The sequence below is a fragment of the Bombina bombina genome, chromosome 5 (genome assembly GCF_027579735.1).
Source record: "Bombina bombina isolate aBomBom1 chromosome 5, aBomBom1.pri, whole genome shotgun sequence".
Classification (NCBI taxonomy): domain Eukaryota; kingdom Metazoa; phylum Chordata; class Amphibia; order Anura; family Bombinatoridae; genus Bombina; species Bombina bombina.
The window spans coordinates 837,643,906-837,668,232 of record NC_069503.1 but is presented as its reverse complement, the minus strand read 5'-3'; the positions used below and the strand labels follow the sequence as shown (position 1 = coordinate 837,668,232).

Genomic DNA, 24,327 nt, shown 5'->3' with positions numbered 1-24,327 from the left:
GCGCTCTAAGATTATGAATACAGCAATCTGGGTATGAGTCGAATCAGCAGAATATAATGGAGCTGTAGATAATCTTTACATGCAAGGACGCTGTTGCAATCTGGATTCTCTATCTGAATAATGAAAGAAAAGTTTTGGGTTTCATGTCCCTTTAAGAAGGGGGGGGGGGGACTGCAGGATCTGTGGGATTATTATAGACGTTATTAGTTTTATGGAGGCAAATGGAACCTTCTGCCCTACAAGAGACCTCTAAGGGCCACCTGCAGTTCCAGTGACGCAACTGACCATCACTAACAGACACAAAGCTGGAAAATAAGTCTCAGCACCCTTACTCTGTTAGTGACATAACCTTTTAAAGCACTTTATTAAATAATAAGAAACATACAAATGTAATATGATTTGAGAATTTTACATGAATTAATGTGGTCTGGAACGGTCACAAAATCAAGAGATGCTTGAGATACAGAATAAAATCGCTGTGAGATCACCCTCTGCCCCTTACTCCAGTATTCAGCTTTTTTATTTCTGTGATAACCTGGCTTTAAAACTACTTAAATAGGGAGACCCTGCAACAAAATGAATGTTAGCTATATAGCATTACCTTCTCACTAGTCAAAAATTTGGCAAAGTACACATGTTCTCCGCCTGTTTTTAATTCTTCAATTTTTTTCCTTGAGGCTTGTGTATCATCCAGCTTGTAGCTTTTAAACACAGTCAGAACTTCTTCTGAATACTAAAAAATAAAGTCATATGATTAGATTATGTAACTCTTTGTGATTCCATCCTGATAAGAGTTTTAGCATTTAGAAATCATCATCTTAATTTCCTATTTAACTGGGGTCTAATTGTATTAATACAAAAGGCTCCTCAATCTCACTGGGCATGTTATTGACTGAAATCTCCATGCACATTATATGGCTTGCTGGATATTGAAAGCAGTACAATCTGTTATACTTAGTGAATAACCAATGTTCTACATCAGAGTTTGTCATATTGCTGAAATGGAAGGCAGAAACACTGTAAAGGGTATAAATCACACAGGATTACAACAGCTCATTCACCTTTATGTTGTCGTGTGAAATAAATAAAACAAGTGGCTACATGGATTAACCTTTAAGCAAGAGTGGTGAAAGACTGCTATAAACATCAAATGAATGTACAACTAACAAACAAATAGGTCCATCTCTGCTATAAAGCGAAGCTTCTAGGTTCTCCAGAAGTGAGGAACATTTACCTTAAGAAATGTTTTCCAGGAGCTCTTGTCATAGCACTGCACAGGGTTCCTAAAAAAGTCTTGGAGAGACCAGAATTTTCTATACAGATTGTAATCTATGGGAATTGTACTTTGAGGGGAAAAAAAGACAAAGTTTTGGTTAAAAAATGTAAACATATTTGTGACAGAATTACTTAATAAATAAGGAAGTGTATAAAAGGGTATTTAAATGAACTGGTTACTTAAATAGCTATGCAAAGTAAAACACAAGTTCTATTCTAAAACATAATGTCACAAGATGCACGTAAGCAAGGAAGGGTAAAATAGTATAAGGAAATCCTTAGCATACTCACGAACTAGAAGGCGTGTCGTCATCTCCCATTTCACCCTCTTCAATCTCCATTCCATCATCTCTATCCTCCACTTGCTGCCAAAGTAAAAACACAAATGTCGTACCAGCCACAATTAGTAGAGCTTACACCACGAGGAGAAAAACACTTATGTTTCACCTTTTGCTTTCAAAAAATTAAATGAACAGATACTCAAATCTAGAAAAAAATACTTATTTTAAAATGTGTGTTGATAGTGCGGAGCCGGCCGTCATGGAGTATGGCTGCACCTTAGGTGAGCTCCTGAGTATTGCCTTGGATTATGCTTTAAAACAAACAAACGTTCAGCAACATCAGAAATTTTAGTCCCTATCCCATGTTAAAAGCAGATCCTCCATGTAGGGGGGAGAAAAAACAAAAAAAAAAGCACCTAGACGTTCCGGATCGATCTCCAGCTGCAAGGCTGGGCACCAGCAATAAATCCAGGTCCCGGCTTCACTCCGGCCTAACCGGGACCTGGTTAAAAAGCGCATCTCCTATGCCCCACTTGGCACAAAGGGTGAGATAACACCACAGAAGGATTCTAAGGGTCCCACAATCTCACGATCACCCATCTGCGATGTGACCGGACATCACTTCAAAATTTAGGCCCCGGCTTCATTCCGGCCTACCTCAGATCCATCATCTATCAACATCATCCTGGCTGCAAATTACAACACATGAGAAACATCAAACTAATAGAGGTAAGCTCAAGCCAAAGCACCCACTATTAGATGTGTTTTAATCCTGCTTAGTCTCAGTACTAAATCAGAACCTATGTACACTTAAGGCCTCACCAGCAATTCCAGCAACCTCAATACTACTTTCTGCAACACAGAGACACATTATGCTAATCAGGGAAACTACTTGAACATTCATGGTGGCACTTTTACAATGTTTTTATAACTTAGAAAGCTGAAAATAATCTATCACACACGCAATGGCAACCATGTGCAACTCATATTCAGCATGAATCCTTTAACATGATCTGATCTGACATTGCTCTAGCCCTACCTTTACACTAGCCTTGGGTTTAACTCTGTGTTTTCATCGCATAAGAAAAAAAAAACCAGGCTAGACAAATCTACATTTAAGGCTATCTGAATGTTTAATATACAACAAGCGAAAAAAAGATCATTATTTATGAGAAGCCTTACATTGCTACCACAACAGGGCATCTTTTCTACACCTGCTGCCTAAATACAACTGTCTCTAAAGCAGGGCACATCTATAGTTACTTCACATCTGCATGGCAACTCACAGCAATAGAGACGTCACCTAAGAGACAACCTAAAACAGACAAAGCATCTAAAAGCCGCCATAACTGCACCACCTCTATGAATAATTTTTTCAAGCCTCTTGAAAATCCTTCAACTCAAGCAGAAATCCTAGAATCAACGGAACCTGAACCACAGCTTTCCACGCTAGTAGAAAACCCCAATTCTGACACCATGCAAGTCTCTCAAGCACTCTTAGAATCGCTGCCATCAAAACAAGACTTCACCAATCTGATCACACAGGTCAAATCCTGCATTAAAGAGGAAATCTCTGAGCAACGTAAGGAGATGTATGAAATAGGAGATCGAGTAGAGTTTCTGGAGGAAGAATCTGAATCCCACCAGTCAGACATAGCAAATCTCCTTTAGAATGTACAAACACAAAATAATGTAATCTCACAGCTCCAAGATAAGCTGGAGGACATAGAAAACAGGAGCAGGAGGCAAAACATCAGAATCAGAGGGATTCCAGAAGTGATCACTACGGACACCCTCCAGTCTTATCTGCAAGATCTCTTTAAATATCTTAAAGGCTCAACTTACACGGCCCCAAAAGTCATGGAGAGATTTCACAGAGCCCTGAGACCAAGGCCTAAAGAAGGCCTCCCATCTTGCGATGTAATCATAAAATGACACGATTTTCAGCAAAAAAGAAGATATCATGAAACAAGCGAGAAACTCCTCTCCACTAAGCTTTCAAGGATCATCCTTATCCATCTATGCTGACCTCTCCTTAAGAACCCTACAACGCTGAAGGGAATTTGACCCTCTCACTACCCTGCTACAGAAAAACAACATTACATACAGATGGGGATTCCCGTGTCATCTTCAGTTGGCACGGGAATCATGGGAAGGACAGAGGAAAACATGCACAGATCCTGGGGACATCGAAGACTTCTGCAAGGAACTAAACCTCAACATCCCGGACAATAGCCAACCACCCACTACATCCATTTCTCAAAAGGACACACAATCCATACACTCTCCCAGACCTCAAAGATCATCATGGCAGACAGCCGTCTCTAAAAGACAGAAAAAATCCATAGGACTGCACCCCGAAAATGGGTGAGATTAAACTATCTTTGTTACCTATATAACATTTATGCAAGTTTTCTCCCCTGTAGGTTCACAGATTGCAACTAAATTTCTAGTTATTATCATTAACATTACTATATAAAAATTGCTGGATCTTTATTACTCAAAAGATTAGCATAATCTGGGGCACCGTTAGCCCACTTTCAAAGCTAAAAAGCTAGCTGTATTTGTTTTCAAGTTAATTGTATACCGTTAAATGATGTTACAAGGCCCATACACAGAGATGGCAGAAGCTCTGTTTATTCCAAGAAAATTGTTTGTGACCAGAGGTCACAATTTAAGGTGGGAGGAAAGGAGATTTAATCTCCTGCAACGGAAACGTTTTTTCACTGTAAGAGCAATAAAATTGTGGAACTCATTACCAAAGGAGGTAGTGAATGCAAATATCCTAGATACATTTAAAAATTATTTGGATACATTTCTGTCTATAAACAAAATTCATGGATATGATTGCTAGTATTAAATGGGTCACCTTTTAGTGGGATTATTTAATCTTAACTGGATCTTTTTGTATATATTTTAGATTTGTATAGGTTGAACTCGAAGGACTTCGGTCTTTTTTCAACCTCATCTACTATGTTACACTTTATACAATGTTTAAAAAATGTTTTGTTCACAATTGTTTTGATTGAAAATGTTTTGCACAACTTCTCCACACCTTATTCACTGTTCCTGAGTAAACCGCCTATAAAGTCATTCTACTCTGTAAAAAATCATTGTAGGGTACACTTTCCCAACGCCACGAATATCACACCATGTCTGCACGAAGTAGTGAGCAGAAATATACCCTTATCTCCATTAACACCAAAGGTCTAAATTCCCCATTTAAAAGGTCGAAAGCTTTCCATGATCTCTCTCATATTCAACCTCACACTTAAAGGGACAGTCTACACCAGAATTTTTACGGTTTTAAAAGATAGATAATCCCTTTATTACCCATTTTCCAGTTTTGCATAACCAACACAGTTATAATAATATACTTTTAACCTCTGTGATTATCTTGTATCTAAGCCTCTGCAAACTGCCCCTTTTTTCAGTTGTTTTGACAGACTTGCAGTCTAGCCAATCAGTGCCTGCTCCCAGATTACTTCACGTGCACGAGCACAGTGTTATCTATATGAAATATGTGAACTAACACCCTCTAGTGGTGAAAAACTGTTAAAATGCAATCTGAAAGAGGTGGGCTTCAAGGTCTAAGAAATTAGCATATGAACCTCCTAGGTTAAGCTTTCAACTAAGAATACCAAGAGAACAAAGCAAAATTGGTGATAAAAGTAAATTGGAAAATTGTTTAAAATTTCATGCTCTATCTGAATCATGAAAGTTTATTTTGGCCTAGACTGTCCCTTTAACCCAGCTATCGACAGCACAAACCCTAACTTACTACTACCAAATAAAACCACACACTTTGTCTGGAATAATCTATCATTACTAACCCTTCACGATACTTGGAGACACTTGCACTCCCACAAACAAGACTATACATTCTTTTCTAACCCTAACAAATCATACTCCAGGATTGATTATATCATGGCCGACAATCTTTCACTGTTAAACCTACGAGCCTCTCACATTATACCCATCAGCTGGTCAGACCATTCAGCAGCTCTTTTACATGGCCGTCAATACCAATACGCCCTTTCCAATGGAGACTAGATGAAACATTGATATCAGATCCCTTAATTAAAATTGATATAGAACAAGCACTCCAAGAATACTTCGCCCTTAACAATAAGGAAGACACTATACCAATCATTACTTGGGAAGCCAACAAATGTGTTATTTTAATGAAACATAAAGCCATGAAAAACAAACAAGAAAGACAAAAACATATAGCACTCACACAGGAAATAGTAAAACTAGACTATTCCCACAAGAGACATCTGCAAATGCAGAACTACAGCATAAGCTAGAACAAGCGAGATAGCAACTCAATGACCTCCTTGACATAAATGCCCAAAACACATCTTTCTTCCTCCGCCAGAAATACCACATTCAGGGTAAAAAAATGGGCAGACTACTTGCCAGGGCCCTAAAACGCAAACTCACTTTATCATATATCCATTCCCTAACAGCCACAGATTCTTCTAAAACCACAAACTCTAAACACATAGCTACTGAATTTCGTCAATATTACACCAAACTATACAACTTATTCACTGAACGCTCAAAACCGACCACAAAGACTTATGTGAAAAATATCTCAGTCAAATAGATCTTCCCCAGGTACACCAAGAATATTCACATCTACTGAGTCAAGCAATAACACTCCAGGAGTTGGACTCTGCAATTAAATCTCTAAAAACAGGGAAGAGTCCAGGTCCAGATGGCTTCAGTAACTTTTACTATAAACAATTTAAACCATTACTCACCCCACATCTCCTTAAATTATTTAATTATATAGACCCAGACCATTAATTTCCTTCAAGCATGCTCGAGGCAAACATTTCAGTACTACCTAAACCGGGTAAACTGACTGATACTCCCTCCAATTTTCGTCCCATATAATTACTAAACGTTAACCTCAAATTATACTCAAAAATTCTTGCCAACCGGCTAAACACCACTCTCCCTCATCTGACACATAACGACAAGACGGGTTTTGTACCACATAGAGAGGCCAAAGATAATACGGTAAAGGCAATACACCTTCTACACCATACCTCTCAACACCAAATACCAACAATCTTTATTTCAACGGATACTGAAAAAGCATTTGATTGCTTAGAATGGACCTTTTTAATATGCACCCTACATAAATTTGGCCTCCCCAAAGAATTAATCTCCAAAATAGCCACCCTCTACACCCCTCCCTCAGCCAAGATTAAAGTAAATGGGCTCCTTTCAGAATCTTTCCCAATTAGAAACGGTACAAGACAAGGGTGCCCATTGTCACCCTTACTGTTCGTCCTAACAATGGAAGAACTCGCTACCATTCTTTGTGCCTCCCCCTTGGTTGAGGGAATAAAAATTAAATCCTCTGAATACAAGTTAGCTCTATTTACTGATGACCTCATATTATTATCGGTTATTTGTAGAGCGCCAACAGATTCCGCAGCGCTAGACCTCCTACTGACCCTAACTGCACCAACAAAATCACTTCAGGCTGCACACTCTATCCTTACGTCATATGGCACGGTCTCCAACTTCTCAATCAACTTTGAGAAGTCGGAGCTACTTCCAGTACACGTAACAAATGAAGACCTAGCATCACTACAATCTATAACCCAATTCTCTCTTAAAACCCACTCACTTAAATACTTAGGAATACACCTTTCCTCTAATTTAGCTGATTTGATCAAATTAAATTATGACACTATTACTTCTAGCATAGCTGCACACACCATATCATGGACCCCGAAATTTATCTCATGGTTAGGAAGGATAGGCGCAGCAAAAATTACCTGACTCCCAAAAATGTTATATATATTACAAACGGTACCAATCCCCCTCCCAAACTCTTTACTCCATAAATTACAATCCATAATTAATTCCTACATATGGAAATCAAGCCCTCCTAGAATTTCCAAATCAACCTTATACAGAGACCCCCTTCATGGCGGACTAGGCATTCCTAACATACACGAATACCGAAATGTAGTTTTCTTCTCCAGGATAGTAGACTGGTGCACTTATGATGAACACCATCATAAACAATGGGTTAGACTAGATCACAAACTAGCAGATTATCCCCAGTTGGATGCCTCATGCTGGATTGACAGTCGCCAGACTAAAATAAGAAAATCTTCAAACCCCATAATATCAGAAACCCATAGATCCTGAACTGAGATAGTCAAAACCCACCCTAATATATCCACAATACCCTCACCACTTACGCCTACTTTACAAAACCCTGACTTCCAACCGGGTATCAAGATTACCCCATCAGGTACCAAAGATATACATCTCCTTTTACCTACATACATTCTTGCGGAGGAGGGTAAGTTACTACCAAGACAACATACTGAACACTTAGGCTATGGGTTTTTTTGCCACTTGGTTTAGATACCACCAGCTCAACCATTTGCTCCAATCTACACATAAAAACAACCTAACGAGACAGAAAACCCAGTTTGAGAAGCTGTGTAGTACCTCCACTCCCATACACCACATTATCTCACTGACCTACAAACTACTCACTTCGCCAAAAGATGGAGATCTGCCGAATTTTACCAAATCCTGGGAGAGAGATTTGCCGTTTCTCATCCCAGTTGCTGACTGGCAATCAATTTTTATCTCCATCTGCAAATCAGCCCACTCAGCCAAACTCTTAGAGACTAACACCAAACTTCTTACTAGATGGTATTTAACGCCACAAAGACTTAAACACATTTTCCCTAACTCTTCCAACCGTTTGCTGGAGACAATGCTCAGATGAAGGGACCTTATATCATACTTGGTGGACCTGCCCTAAAATTCAACCCTGAACCCAATGATATTCCTCTTCCACAGATACCCGAAACTTGACTCTAGAACACATGTGAAACTCTTAAACCTCAAGCTAGAAAGATACCATTATCTCATTACAAATCAGTTAGACATGCACGCTGACATAATGTTCCTCTGGGAGACACGACCCAACCAATGAGGTCCCTAGGAGCAACACTAAAAAATAAGGTAATCTAGGATTTCACCTATATCCATTGTTATATACCTGACCCCTGCACATCGAGAACCCATCATATCATGACACTTATTACATGTACTCAGTCACGCTCACGAAAAGTAAAAATATTATGTTTTCAGTTACTTTTAGTTATTATTTGTTTTCAGTTAAATAATTTAATTTATCCTTTTAAAAATGGGAAAAGCAGACAGCTAATACTAGGTACAGTCGGACTATGACAAAAGAATGCTAAACAAGCGGCATGGACCCTTATTGTCCTTTAAAAGACTTTTCACATCGGCTGCATATGAACTCATACTAAAGAAGAAATTACCATAAGAGCTCTATTGTTTACCAAATCTATCCTACTTATGTAACATGATCAATTTATGTACCATCACTATTGCAATTTTTGTTATCTATAAGCTGTATTTCTCAATAAAAAAAAAAAAAAAAAATTCATCGTTTAGACACAGCATGCAATTTTACTTCTATTTGCTTCATTCTCTCTCTTTTTTTTGTTGGAATGCATACATAGGCAGGCTCAGGAGCGGCAAAGAACTACTGAACTAGGTGTTGATTGGTGGCTGCACATATATGGCTCTTGTCATTGGCTCAGTAGATGTGTACAGCTAGCTCCCAGTTGACAAAGAATATCAAGAGAATGAAGCAAATCTGGTAACAGGCGTAATTGGTAAGTTGCTTTAATTTGTATGCTCTATCTGAATTATTAATGAAAATATTTGAGTTTCATATGATTTTAAGGAAAATCAAGAAAACTTAATAAATTGAATTTTATAAAACAGGTAAGAGCTGGTTCCTTAAAAGAAAAAAATAAAGGGAGCCATTGGTAAAGATTTAATCATAAATCAGACAGTTGCAATTGCATTTTAGGGCAGAAAAAAAATAGTTTTACTTTAAGTTCAAACAAACTATCTTAAAATATTCAAGGTTTCATTACAGAAAAGTAAATTATACACACAATATTTATTTGGGAAACTAACGTCTGCATTGTCAACCGTGTGAGCAAAAACAAAGACCATATTTACTCAATTGCTGTCTAACATTTTAAGGATTAGTCAAGTCGTATCTATTAGACTAAAATGGTTTTTAAAGGATGCATAAGATTTAAAAAAACTGAACAGTTTATTTCTTTACTGCTACACATGCTGAATAAAGGGGAAAAATACCTTCTGCCCCAGAGTGCTCTCCTGCTCGTTGACATTATAAACTGTAACATTTTCCAGATTAAACTGACTCTGCAAATTCAACCCTTTTAAATAAAGAAAATAAAAAATAAATAAGACGCACAAATATAAACATATGTATACAGCATGTGCACAAGTGTTTATATTCCATGATTATATAAATATAGTAAAATCTAATTTGTAATACTCTTTCTATATTAGAACATATAGCCTTGGTTATACATTATCTCTGCTTAAAGGGACATGAAACCCAATTTTTTTCTTTCATGATTTAGATAGAACATGCAATTTTAAACAACTTTCTAATTTACTTCTATTATCTAATTTGCTTCATTCTCTTGATATCTTTTGCTGAAAAGCATATCTAGATAGGCTCAGTAGCTGCTGATTGGAGGCTGCACATAGATGCCTCGTGTTATTGGCTCACCTATGTGCATTGATATTTCTTCAACAAAGGATATCTAAAGAATAAAGCAAATTAGATAATATAAGTAAATTGGAATTTTGTTTAAAATTGTATTCTCTATCTGAATCATGAAAGAAAATGTTTGGGTTTAATGCCCCTTTAAGTTTTACAGCTTCATATTGTATGTCTTTATAAAGTAGTACTACTGTTCTCTCACTCTTAACATAATGCCACTGATATAAGCACTAGGCAGTCATACAAAATGTATAACACTTTTTTTGTGTTGTTTTACTAATATCCATAATATGCACATTGTAAGAAAACAGATTTTAATCAATATTTGTCTTTGCACTTTTTAACAACTAGTTAGCCTAGAGGTAGATGGGAAAAATGTTACGCTTTGCTTAGTCTTGAACTAGGTACGTTATAAATTTGTGCTCAGATTCATTAAGAAACTTCTACCAACACTTTATCAATGCAGCAGTTCTTTGTACCCTTACCAGACTTTTCGTGGAGGGGGAATAATCGAGCAAGGAACAGCTGAATTCTTCCACAGAAAACAGTGTTTTGTGATTTTGAGAGTCTTCTTAGAAGATCTGTAAATGAGAAATACATAGAACAGCAATTTACGTTTGAATCCTACTATGTCAACATAACCGATATAGAACTCAAAACCTCATTTTAAATGTACACTAAAAAATGACTAATATTCATGTCCCATAAACATAAATCAGAAAAGCACTAGTATCTCAACAACAGCCTTTTGATTTCACAGAGAAAGAGAGATGGGGGTGATTTGCAGTCATTCTGTAAAAAACAATAGTTTTATTGTTTTAGGATCATTTTACATTTAAAATAGGCATTTTGAATTTATTTTTTTACTATCTATACAGTAAAAAGAATATACAATGTATCACTTCAGTTAAAAAAATTATCAGAGATCGCATGCTACAGAATGGTTCTCCTTTTCCTAAATGCGGCTTAAGGACCTTCTGTGGATGTCATTTCACCACCGTTCTTCCATTGTCAAAGTCAATGGTCTTATTAAAGGTTGCTTAGAGAAGTGGTTACAATTGAGACACCACAGTTGCACCACACTCCTTAAAAGGACCAGTCAACATTGTAGATTTGCATAATTAACAAATGCATGATAAGAAGACAATGCAATAGCACTTAGTCTAAACTTCAAATGAGTAGTAGATTTTTGTTAAATAAATTTCAAAGTTATGTCTATTTCCACTCCCCCTGTACCATGTGACAGCCATCAACCAATCACAAATGCATACACGTATATGCTGTGAATTCTTGCACATGCTAAGTAGGAGTTGGTGACTCAAAAAGTGTAAATATAAAAAGACTGTGCACATTTTGTTAATGGAAGTAAATTGGAAAGTTGCTTAAAATTGCATGCTGTATCTGAATCATGAAGTTTAATTTTGACTTGAGTGTCCCTTTAACTATTCACTCGATTCATAGTCTGCTCTGGTGTTTTCCAAACATTAAGTGATTTTTTTTAAACAGGAGAACACCTTGGTTCTACACACTGATCAGCTTCTACAACCTTTGACCGTTAAAAGGGACACTCAGGTCAAATTAAATTTTCATGATTCAGATACAGCATGTAATTTTAAACTTTCCAATTTACTTCCATTAAAAAAAATGTGCACAGTCTTTTATATTTACACTTCTTGAGTCACCAGCTCCTACTGAGCATGTGCAAGAATTCAGACTATATACGTATATGCATTTGTGATTCGCTGATTGCTATCACATGGTACAGGGGGAGAGGAAATATACATAACTGAAATATGTTAGAAAAAAATCTACTACTCATTTGAAATTCAGAGTAAATGCTATTGTATTGTTATCTTATATTTGTTGATTATGCAAATCTACTGTGTTTACTGGTCCTTTAATGACTTTGAAGAAAACAAGGTGCAAGTAACCTGCACATTCTTAGAACCCTGTCTATCCATTGCAAACATCTGTTAGGATTGTATGACTTTTCATAAATCTAGTATTGTGGGGGGTTGGGAGGTTAGCGATAAGCACTGTGACAGGCTTTACACATGCTGCAAACTACTGTGTAACACTATATGAGCTTTTGCTGACTGATCACCTAATTGTGGTACTATAGGCCCACATTAAAGGGACAGTCAAGTATAAATTAAACTTTCATTATTCAGATAGAACTTTTAATTTTAATTGACTTTCCAATTTACTTTTATCATCAATTTTGCTTTTTTTCTCTTGGTACTCTTAGTTTAAACTAAACATAGGTAGGCTCATATGCTAATTTCTAAGCATTTGAGGGCTGCCTCTTATCACATGCTTTTTAAATCTATTTTCAACACAAAGAGACAGAAAGTACACGTGGGCCATATAGATAACACTGTGTTCAGGCACAGGGGGTTATTTAAGATTTAGCACAAAACAATGCTAAATTTAAGACAATAGATAGTAAACAGTCACAGTCATATGATCAGGGGGCTGGAAGAAGGTTCCTAGATACAAGGTAATCACAAAGGTAAAAAGTACATTAATATAACTGTGTTGGTTATGCAAAACTGGGGAATGAGTAATAAAGGGATTATCTATCTTTTAAAACAATAACAATTCTATGGTTGACTGTCCCTTTAACACATCTGGTGGACTTGTCCCGTCGTTAGGCTTTTCTAGAACAAACGCATAAAGTGTGAGATGTGGGGAGATTACATTCTGTTAAATAAATGCATGATTCCTACCCATCTTCCCCCTCTCGTGTTTTTCCCATTTCTTTCTTTTGTATCTGGGCACCTTTCTAGGTACATGTAAATTACCACTGTATATATCTCTCTCTGCATTATCATTGCAACCAAGGTCAATACAGGTCAGATATCTTGAGCTCCATTGTGGGTGTCAAGAGATGATTTGCATACCTGTACCCTATGTTACTGAGTTATAGTATGAGTAATACCCAAGTACTCCCCAACGTTGTATGTTTCTTGACTTACATTGTACTAGTCTACTAGTATAATTATAATAAATTGTAATGGCAGCATTTAGTAACAAAGATAAATAAGACTGAAAAACAGTTATTAAAAGGGACACTGAACCCAATTTTTTTTCTTTCGTGATTCAGATAGAGCATGTAATTTTAAGCAACTTTCTAATTTACTCCTATTATCAAATGTTCTTAATTCTCTTGGTATGTTTATTTGAAAAGCAAGAATGTAAGTTTAGATGCCGGCCCATTTTTGGTGAACAACCTGGGTTGTCCTTGCCGATTGGACAGCACCAATAAACAAGTGCTGTCTGTGGTCCTGAACCAAACATTTGCTGGCTCTTTAGCTTAGATGTTTTCTATTTCAAATAAAGATAGCAAGAGAACAAAGAAAAATGAATAATAGAAGTAAATTAGAAAGTTGCTTAAAATTGCATGCTCTATCTGAATCATGAAAGAAAGAAAAAAATTGGGTTCAGTATCCCTTTAACTCTATATATACACACACACAAACAGTTCAGGGCTTTTAAAATCATATTTTCATATGTATATCTAGATCTATGCATTTTTCAGTCCTTTAAGAAACCAGGGTTTTTTCTAACAATGCACATCATAAATAATACATGCACAGGGAACCAGTCAGATATGCAACTGACACAGCTCCCTTAACCATAGTGAGGTTGTGATATTCAAGGCAAGTCAACTGTAAAAGAAATGTTGGTCCCCTAGTCTTAAAGGAACATTAAACACTTTGTAACTTAGTTCTTTTTTTGGCTGATCGGAACAGCCAATAGAATGCGAGCTCAATCTGATTGGCTGATTGGATCAGCCAATCAGAATTTTCCTACCTTAATTCCGATTGGCTGATAGAATCCTATCAGCCAATCGGAATTCGAGGGACGCCATCTTGGATGACGTCCCTTAAAGGAACCGTCATTCGTCGGTGAAGATGGATGTTCCGCGTCGGCGGGATGAACATGGATCCGGAAGAAAGAAGATTGAAGATGCCGCTTGATAGAAGACTTCAGCCGGATCATGGACCTCTTCAGCTCCCGCTTGGATGAAGACTTCAGCCGGATCATGGACATGATGGTTGGGGGGGGGTATTGTATGTTTTTTTTTTTACAGGCAAAAGAGCTGAATTCTTTGGGGCATGCCCCGCAAAGGGCCCTTTTCAGGGCTGGTAAGGTAAAAGAGCTTTTGTATTTTAATTTTAGAATAGGGTAGGGCATTTTTTTATTTTGGGGGTCTTTGTTATTTTATTAGGGGGCTTAGAGTAGGTGTAATTAGTTTAAAATTGTTGTAATATTTTTCTAATGTTTGTAAATATTTTTTTATTTTTTGTAACTTAGTTCTTTTTTATACTTTAGTTAGTTTATTTCATTGTATTTATTTGTAGGTATTGTATTTAATTAATTTATTGATAGTGTAGTGTTAGGTTTAATTGTAGGTATTTTATTTAATTTATTTATTGATAGTGTAGTGTTAGGTTTAATTGTAACTTAGGTTAGTATTTATTTTACAGGTAAGTATTTAGCTTTAAATAGGAATAATTTATTTAATAAGATTTAATTTATTTCGTTATATTTAAATTATATTTAAGTTAGAGGGGTGTTAGTGTTAGGGTTAGACTTAGCTTTAGGGGTTAATACATTTATTATAGTAGCGGTGAGGTCCGGTCGGCAGATTAGGGGTTAATTATTGTAGGTAGGTGGAGGCGACGTTGGGGGCGGCAGATTAGGGGTTAATAAATATAATATAGGGGTCGGCAGTGTTAGGGGCAGCAGATTAGGGGTACATAGGTATAATGTAGGTTGCGGCGGTGTACGGAGCGGCAGATTAGGGGTTAAAAAAATAGGTGTCAGCGATAGCGGGGGCGACAGATTAGGGGTTAATAAGTGTAATGCTAGGGGTGTTTAGACTCGGGGTACATGTAAGAGTGTTAGGTGCAGACTTAGGAAGTGTTTCCCCATAGGAAACAATGGGGCTGCGTTAGGAGCTTAACGCTGCTTTTTTGCAGGTGTTAGGTTTTTTTTCAGCTCAAACTGCCCCATTGTTTTCTATGGGGGAATTGTGCACGAGCACGTTTTTGAAGCTGGCCGCGTCCGTAAGCACCGCTGGTATTGAGAGTTGCAGTGGCGGTAAATTATGCTCTACGCTCCCTTTTTGGAGCCTAACGCAGCCATTCTGTGAACTCTAAATACCAGCGGTATTTAAAAGGTGCGGGGGAAAAAAAAGCATGCGTTAGCTACGCGGGTCGTTACCGACAAAACTCTAAATCTAGGCGTTAGATTTCTATCATTTGACACAGGAAAGTGTACATGATGCGTTTCTTGGTCTGTATGAAAAACAGTTGTATAAAACATCACTAACTGGCTCAGTTAGCCCAGGGAACGATTATAGAGGCCTTTCCTCAATAGCCCTAGTGATAATACAGAATATGCAGTAGTTATGTAATTCATTTATAGCTTTCCCTCTGATATTTATGTCTTTTTGCTTCACAACATACCATGGCAGACATTTAGCCACTTTTTGTATTCAAAGAGAATGCAGCCTAGCTATTACATTTATGCCATACTTTTATTTATCTATATTAATCTTGTTGTAATCTCTTATTTCTAATGACTTGCTCCTGGTGCAACTAGAAAGTGACTTTTCTATTTAGAATGCACAAAAGTAACAAAAAAATAACATGTTTTTAATGCTTATACCTTTCAAGCATTTATTTTTTTAAACTGTTACATTGTTTTTGATTTATAGAATGTAAATCTGACAGTTTAGAAATCTTTTTTTCAGCCAAAAAAGGGAAATAATAACTTATATTACTCATTTCAGTTAAAAGTGGTGATTACACATGTGTTACCATAAGCTTTTCTTTTTATTTAGGAAACTGTCAGATATAGGTCGGTGCAAATGGATGATGCATATGAGACAACTAATCAACACTTGATACTGTTACTAAAGAAGCAAAAAAGGTATGCAAGGGCAGGATTTTTATACATTAAATACTCTGAAGCCATTTGCTATCTTAAATTCGGATGTCTAAATTTTACTTAGGAATAATTACATCTATGTTAGAAAGTGTGGGTTTTAATTAGAAGTAGTTTTTTTCTGAGACATTAAATCTTGGCAAATTATTTTACAAAAGCATGAAACATACCGTTACACATTCTTAACAGGTAATTTTTTCCAGCAGAATAGAATGTTTGCTGAAATAAAGAAAAAAAAAAGAAAAAGAGAAAGTTTTAGTATTTCCTTTTATCATAAACTGACAGCTGAGTCTAAATGCAAAACAAATATGAATTACATGATTTTACAGAATATAAAAAACTCAAAACTACTTACAGATTTCCAGGTACCAACATTTTTTTCTACAAACGTAAAGATATGATCACAGTGGTCCAGTGGAAGGCAATCAAGGACGTCCCCCAGCAGTAAAAATGGTGTTGTTGCCGTGCAGATACCTTACAACAAATAAAAAGATTACTGAAAATATGATAGTATAGTAGCTGTGAAATTTTATATTGGAATTCACAATAGGTATATGGGGGCAATAAATATAAATTTTAGGGAAGCAAGACTTAGAGACATAAAAGTACAAAAGAAAAAGCTGTTTCAGAGCATTTTATTATTGCTTGTATATAACTATGTTGTGTTAAATACACAGTTTAAGTCAGACCTAGCTGCGCAGACCTAAGAAGGCTTTTCAATTTTTCCCCCCAAATTTGACAATAAAAACAAATTGGAGTTTCTGTTAAAACTGCACTTGCTATCAGAATCATGAAAGTTTGACTTTCATGTCCCTTTAAAGATAATGAATCACCCATTACACTGTATATTTCTATTTCCTTATATACATTTAAAGCAAATTCCAGAGTGAGATTTTATATTGGAAACTAACCAGATGCTGTTCCTAAGAAAGAGAAAGGTAAGAAATCCTTTGTTGTGCATCATCAAGGTGTTGTGTACACGGTGTTAACGACCGTTAAACACATTTTTATTCCAGAATAACATTTTATATTCTAAGCTTTGGGATAAAATCGTCTGTTTTCTCAGAGTTTTTTTTTACCTTCCGTAACTCCATTAATTGCAAGGGAAATAATTTCAAGGCAGTTGTCAGAGGATGCTTGGTTGGTCTGTAGGAACATACAATTCACAAAAAAAAAAACGTATTATAAAAACAAACAACAATATACCTTGAGTTTAAAGAGTGGCTAGTAAAGCACAAGGTCCTGCTTTTTCTAAAAAAAAACTTACAATCTCTTCTTCCAGAACTCCTCTTAAAACTTGGTCGAGGGTCAACTTTTTCTCATTGTCACTGCAAAAATGAAATCATACATTATAATTTAAGAAATATACTAATATTTGGGGAGAAACTATATCAATCCATATTGCAAAAAAAAAAAAAAAAAAAAAAGAGGATTATTTCAGTTCAGTTTTACCATCCCGGAAGTGAGGTAAATACATTCAACAATGTTTTAACATTTCTGGAAATCAGAGCTTCTCTGGTGGATTTCTAAAAAAAACAGAGGAAGAATATCAGAGACGTAGCTAAACATGTATTAGTCAGTTATGGATACTTGTATATAAATGTGCATAGAATAAACTGAAAAACAGAAGAAGAATTCAGAAGGCTATGATTCCTCTCTCTTTGTACAACTGTACCATAAAGCACAAGTTTTATAAAACTACAAAATCTAGAATAAAAATATTAAACCATACTACAAATGCTGAGTCTGTTTTAAGGTAGCAATGACATCATTACCATCGTAGAAAGACATGAAACCCAATTTTTTTCTTTCATGAGTCAGATAGAGCATGTGATTTTAAACATTTCAATTTACATTTATTGTCAAATTAGTTTTGTTCTCTTGCTATCCTACTGTTTCCAGTAGTGTATTGCTGCTTCTTCAACAAAGAATACCAAGAGAATGAAGCAAATGAGATGATAGAAGTAAAACAGGAAAGTTGTTTAAAATTGTATGTTCTATGTGAATCATGACAGAAAAAAAATTGTATTTAAATGTCCCTTTAAAATGGATACATATATATTTTATGTAAAAGCCAAAATAATTTTATTTCTGGCAAATTCCTTCTAAGAAACTTTAAAGGCACAGTAAAGTCAAAATTAAAAACTTTTATGATTCAGAAACCGCATATGCAATTTTAAAAAAACGTTCCATCAGAATTCAATTTTCAAATGTGCTTCGTTCTCTTGTTATCATTTGTTGAAGAGTAGGCTCAGGAGCAGCATTGTACTCCTGGTTGCTAGCTGACCATATCTGGTGAGCCAATAACAAGTGGCATATATGTGCAGCCACCAATCACCAGATAGCTAGAAGCAGTGCATTGCTACTCCTGAGCCTACCTAGTTATGCACTTCAATAAAGGATACTAAAAGAATGAAGAGAAGTAAATTGGAACATTGTTTAAAATAGCATGCTATATCTTAATCATAAGATATAAAAAAAATTTGGCTAAGAGGTGACGTTTCCACCTCTAAGCCAATAGCCGTGTGGTAAATCCGGCTTCCATGGGCGCCAAGCCGAACTTACCGCACAGCTATTGGCTAAGAGGTGAAAACGTCACCTCTTAGCCAAAAAATGTTTTTGCTGTGGGCTGCTGTACAAGGTAAAAACGGTGATCGATTGAATCAAATAAAGGAGCTTTCTACATGAAGTATCTTATACTTCATGAATGAAAGTCCCCTTTATTTGTTTCAATAGTAAATACTAGCGTTTGTAAGACGCTAGGATTTACCTTCACTTTAACTGTGAACTCTGAGAATGAAGCTCCATATACACAGGTGAAACTCGAAAAATTAGAATATCGTGCAAAAGTTTATTTATTTCACTAATGCAACTTAAAAGGTGAAACTAATATATGAGATAGACTCATTAAATGCAAAGCAAGATAGTTCAAGCCGTGATTTGTCATAATTGTGATGATTATGGCTTACAGCTCATGAAAACCCCATATCCACAATCTCAGAAAATTAGAACATTACATGCAATCAATAAAACAAGGATTGTACATAGAACAATATCGGACCTCTGAAAAGTATAAGCATGCATACTGTATGTACTCAGTACTTGGTTTGGGCCCCTTTTGCAGCAATTACTGCCTCAATGCGGTGTGGCATGGGAGCTATCAGCCTGTGGCACTGCTGAGGTGTTATGGAAGACCAGGATGCTTCAATAGCGGCCTTCAGCTCTTCTGCATTGTTCTGTCTCATGTCTCTCATCTTTCTCTTGGAAATGCTCCATAGATTCTCTATGGGGTTCAGGTCAGACGAGTTTGTTGGCCAATCAAGCACAGTAATCCCATGGTCATTGAACCAGGTTTTGGTGCTTTTGGCAGTGTGGGCTGGTGCCAAGTCCTGCTGAAAATTAAGTCAGCATCCCCATAGAGCTCGTCTGGGGAAGGAAGCATGAAGTGCTCCAAAATCTCCTGTAGAGCTGCAACAACTAATCGTCATAATCGATAATAATCGATTATGAAATTAGTTGTCAACAAATCTCATAATCGATTAGTTGGTTTGCAATTGGTTGGTCTGTGCACAGAACCAGCTGCTTTACTCCAATGAACTCCTGCACATGATATTGTGTTTTATAGTTATGTCCTTAGCCTAAAGGACGTCTACAGATGACTACTTTTTACTTTTTCAGGACAGCATAAGTTTACAACTACCCCTGGCTTATGTGCCATCCAGATATAATAGTCATCATTTGGATTGTTTATATTAAATCAGGTGATTTGGAACTATGCTTTTCGTGATATAGTGCCAAGCTTGTTATTTACACCTAGCCCCTAGATTGATGGGAGTTATTTAACTTGATGTGCACTATTATCTGTTTGCACAATTATTAGCAGATTGCTTGCTATTGCTGATTATATGTACTGTATAAATAAACGTGTAAGGCTTTGTAATCTTATTGATATATAGTCAGTGCTTTTGATTTGTTTTTTATTGTTTTTTTATATTTTTAATAAATTGTGATAGTATGTATCAGATTCAACCTTTATAAGTATATATTTGTTATTTTTAGAGCGGACTAAATATTTTCCCTAACCTTATAGCTGGTTATTTACCATTGCATATAGATATTCAAGATATTTTTTATGTTAGAATGAAGTCAAGGGTTACTTTATTGAGAGGCCCCTTGCCAAGGTGGAAAACACTGCATTGGTGAAGAGCTAACAAAGATAAATATCCAAGTTTGGTGAAATTGGCAAAACCCTACTTATGCATCTCAAGCACCATCTGAGTGCCTCTTCTCTGCTGCAGGAAATATAGCTGCAAACAGAGAACCAGCCTCAGCCAGGAGAATGTGGACATGTTGAGATTTTTGCATTTCAATGCAAAGTTTCTGAAAGAGTGAATAACAGAATGTTATTAACAGTGATAGTCTAACTCTTTCTAGTTCTACCTCTATTCAAACAGTTTTCGTTTGGTTAAATATAAAACTGTTCTGCTGCTTAAAAATTGGACAAACAATTGTGTTAATGTAAGGTTTTAGTCTGAAGTTTATATTTGTAGCACTCAGTATGTGGATTTTATTTAAAATATAGGAAAGGATGATTGATTATTTTTTTTATCTGATTAGTCGATTAATCGAAAAAATAATCGGCCGATTAATCGATTATGAAAATAATCGTTAGTTGCAGCCCTAATCTCCTGGTAGATGGCTGCGTTGACCATGGACTTAATGAAGCACAGTGGACCAACACCAGCAGATGACATGGCTCCCCAAATCAACACAGACTGTGGAAACTTCACACTGGACTTCAAGCATCTTGCAGTGTGTGCCTTTCCATTCTTCCTCCATACTCTGGGTCCTTGGTTTCCAAATGAGATGCAAAATTTGCTCTCATCAGAAAAGAGGACTTTGGACCACTGAGCAACAGACCAGGTCTGTTTTTCTTTAGCCCAGGTAAGATGCTTCTGACGTTATTTGTTGTTCAGGAGTGGCTTGACAAGAGGAATACGACATTTGAAGCCCATGTCCAGGATCCGTCTGTGTGTGGTGGCTCCTGTAAAAGTCACCATCACTTTTGAATGGCCTTTTCCTGACAATCCTCTCCAGGCTGCTGTCATCCCTGCTGCTTGTGGACCTTTTTCTTCCACACTTTTCCCTTCCACATAACTTTCTATTAATGTGCTTTGATACAGCACTTCGTGAACATCCAACGTCTTTTGCAATTACCTTTTGAGGCTTTCCCTCCTTATGGAGGGTGTCAATGATGGTTTTCTGCACAACTGTCAGGTCAGCAGTCTTTCCCATGATTGCGATTCCTACTGAACCAGACTGAGAGACCATTTAAAGGCTCAGGAACCCTTTGCAGGTGTTATGGCTTAATTAGCTGATTAGAGTGGGACACTTTGAGCCTAGAATATTGCACCTTTTCACAATATTCTAATTTTCTGATATTGTGGATTTGGGGTTTTCATGAGCTGTAAGCCATAATCATCACAATTATGACAAATCACGGCTTGAACTATCTTGCTTTGCATGTAATGAGTCTATCTCATATATTAGTTTCAGCTTTTAAGTTGCATTAGTGAAATAAATGAACTTTTGCACGATATTCTAATTTTTCGAGTTTCACCTGTATGTGTGTGGCTCTTGGACCCTAAAGGCTGTGACACACTGCAAGCGATGCGGCGCGAGGCGATGCAGCTGCTTCGCACCGCGTCGCATCGCTTCTGAAGTTCAATTATTTCATCTCTGAGTGCTTAGCTACGCGACCTGACGCAGCAGAGTGCTCAGAGATGAAAAGGCAGGACACACTGAGCGCGCACAGCTGCATCTACACGCTGCGCACCGCTCCGCTTGCAGTGTGTCACAGCCTTTATTCTCATAGTTTTATGGTAAACTCTTCAGCAAGATGAATGTAATGGGTTTCCTCATGCAAATTTGCTGAACAGTTTCATTATAACAGATAAGTATTAGTGCAAACCATTAATTCAAATCGGTTGAAGGGGAGATGATAAAAATCAGTTTTTAGTGGAAACCACACATACTGGTACCGAAGCAAATCAATTTCATATTCTTAAAGGGACAGTAAAATCATAATTACTCATTCATGATTCAGGCAAAGCATACAATTTAAACAACTTTAATTTACTTAAATGATTTAATTTGCTTCCTTCTCTTGTTATCCTTTGTTGAAGGGTTTATCTAGGTAAGCTCATAAGCAGCAAAGCACCTGAGTGCTAGCTGCTGATTGGTGGCTGCATATATACGTCTATTGTCATTGGCTCGCCCAGGTGTTCAGTTACAAACAAGGAGTGCATTACTATCAAGAGAATGAATTAAATTAGATAATAGAATTAAACTGGAAAGTTGTTTAAAATGGTATGTTCTACTTAAATCATGAAATAAATGTTGGGTTTCATGTGTCCCTTTAATATAAAAAAAAAACTTTATAATCCATGGCTCATTCCATATTTGCCATGGACCTGTTTAAGGTTTATAATAATGCATCGGATTCTTTTATAAATGTGTAAACATACGTATTTAAAATGTGTGATTCTGTATTTGAACCGTTTATAACATGTATTATCCAAATTATTTTGTCACTACAGCATAAACACTGCAACTATCCAAACACAAAGTCCTATCTATAACGGATTACACAACTTCACTGCTGAGGATTTTTATTTCTCACCGTTAATTTACTCTTTGCCTCCGGGAGCGTAAATAACTGCGGAGACATTTTAGCCCTCCACACAGCATCCGCGTCGCACCCCGATGACGATTAGTTTAAGAAAACATTGTAGGAATACATTGCTAGGAATAACTTCCGGGTGACATGTGACGCGCTGCTAGCGACGTATAGAGAAATGTACTGTAGACCTAGCAGGGAATATAGAAGGCTGTAGTATATTACGCATTTATGGTGCATGTCGGACTGCAGTAGAGGGAAAACCATATTGGGATATAAAACTCCTTCCTTCCCCAACGCTATAAACTTAGTCGTCTGATGTAGAGTTAAAATTAAACGGCTGATAACGCAATATAGGCAGAATCGTTCTGAAATAGAGATCCAAATATGGGGAAATGCCACGTTTTTATATTAATGTGTAGATAATATAAATTAATAATACGAAATTTCCCTGACAGTTTAGAAGATGCCAATAGAATAGCCCCTTATAAATGGCAAACTAAATCCTTTAAATACGTAGGTGTCCAGTTAGTGGGCCATTCTAATGAAAAAAATCCATGTTCAAATTTTAGCATTAGGGACACAAGTATATTTGTCGTCGGATTAGTGTCTGCAGCAGCATGACTCTGCGCCTTATTTTCAATGAAAATAAGCAAATAATCGTATTTGAACCAATAGCAATGATTATACAGACCCACTAGTAGCTTTGTTAACGCCCCTCTTTAACAAACAGAAGAAAATAAATCTGTTTTCATTATTTTGCACTTCTTTTTATATATTAATTGTGAGCCCTAATATATATATTATTTTTGCACCGTTATATATTATTTATGCGCACCAATATATATTTGCACTATATATATATATATATATATATATATATATATATATATATATATATATATATATATATATATACATGTAATCCCCAGGTAACGAACAAGATAGGTTCTGCAGTTTGATTTTGTAAGTTTAAGCAGGCACTTTTTTTAGGTGAATCTCTAGCCAATTTTTTTTTAGTTTTAGATACCATAGAGAAAAGTTTGTTTTGCTATCTGTGCCCCTGTTCAGAAAATTTCACATCACTTTCTGTCCTTGTGACAATTGGATTTTGAGTATTTTGGGTTATCCTGGAAAGAAGGATTGTCGATAAAGCTCTTTTTTCTCCATTTGTAAGTATGAGTTGTACTTATGTCGAATGTCTATAAGTACAAGTTGTACTTATGTCGAATGTCTATAACCCGGGGATTGCCTGTATATATATATATATATATATATATATCACTATTGCGCTTTGTTATATATTATTTTTGCTCTTTGTTGAGCACTTTATTTTCCAAAAATTGCTTCTACATCTGGTATTTGCCCAATTTTAGGCGTATTTTTGAATGATAAATAGGGGCATTTATCAGTATCACTGAAAGGGAAAGAAAACCAATGGCACTACTTGATCGATCATAAACCCTTTAATCCCATATCTGTAATATTTTATACATGAAGAG

At 36.4% G+C, this 24,327-nt stretch overlaps 1 protein-coding gene across 1 annotated transcript in view; it reads right to left on the bottom strand.

Annotated features, from left to right (window-relative positions):
* The window catches only part of THOC1 (THO complex subunit 1), a 76,042-nt gene extending 53,117 nt beyond the window's left edge, over positions 1–22,925 (bottom strand). Inside the window, exons 1-11 of the mRNA XM_053714966.1 lie at positions 22,829–22,925; positions 17,599–17,672; positions 17,414–17,474; positions 17,226–17,292; positions 16,502–16,620; positions 16,317–16,365; positions 10,674–10,769; positions 9,750–9,832; positions 1,567–1,640; positions 1,235–1,343; positions 602–733 (exon numbers count right to left, since the gene is read on the bottom strand). Of these exons, the coding sequence (XP_053570941.1) occupies positions 602–733; positions 1,235–1,343; positions 1,567–1,640; positions 9,750–9,832; positions 10,674–10,769; positions 16,317–16,365; positions 16,502–16,620; positions 17,226–17,292; positions 17,414–17,474; positions 17,599–17,672; positions 22,829–22,876 (912 nt within the window). The 5' untranslated portion in view covers positions 22,877–22,925. The remainder of the gene's footprint in view (positions 1–601; positions 734–1,234; positions 1,344–1,566; positions 1,641–9,749; positions 9,833–10,673; positions 10,770–16,316; positions 16,366–16,501; positions 16,621–17,225; positions 17,293–17,413; positions 17,475–17,598; positions 17,673–22,828) is intronic.
* Between the last annotated feature and the right edge of the window lie 1,402 nt (positions 22,926–24,327).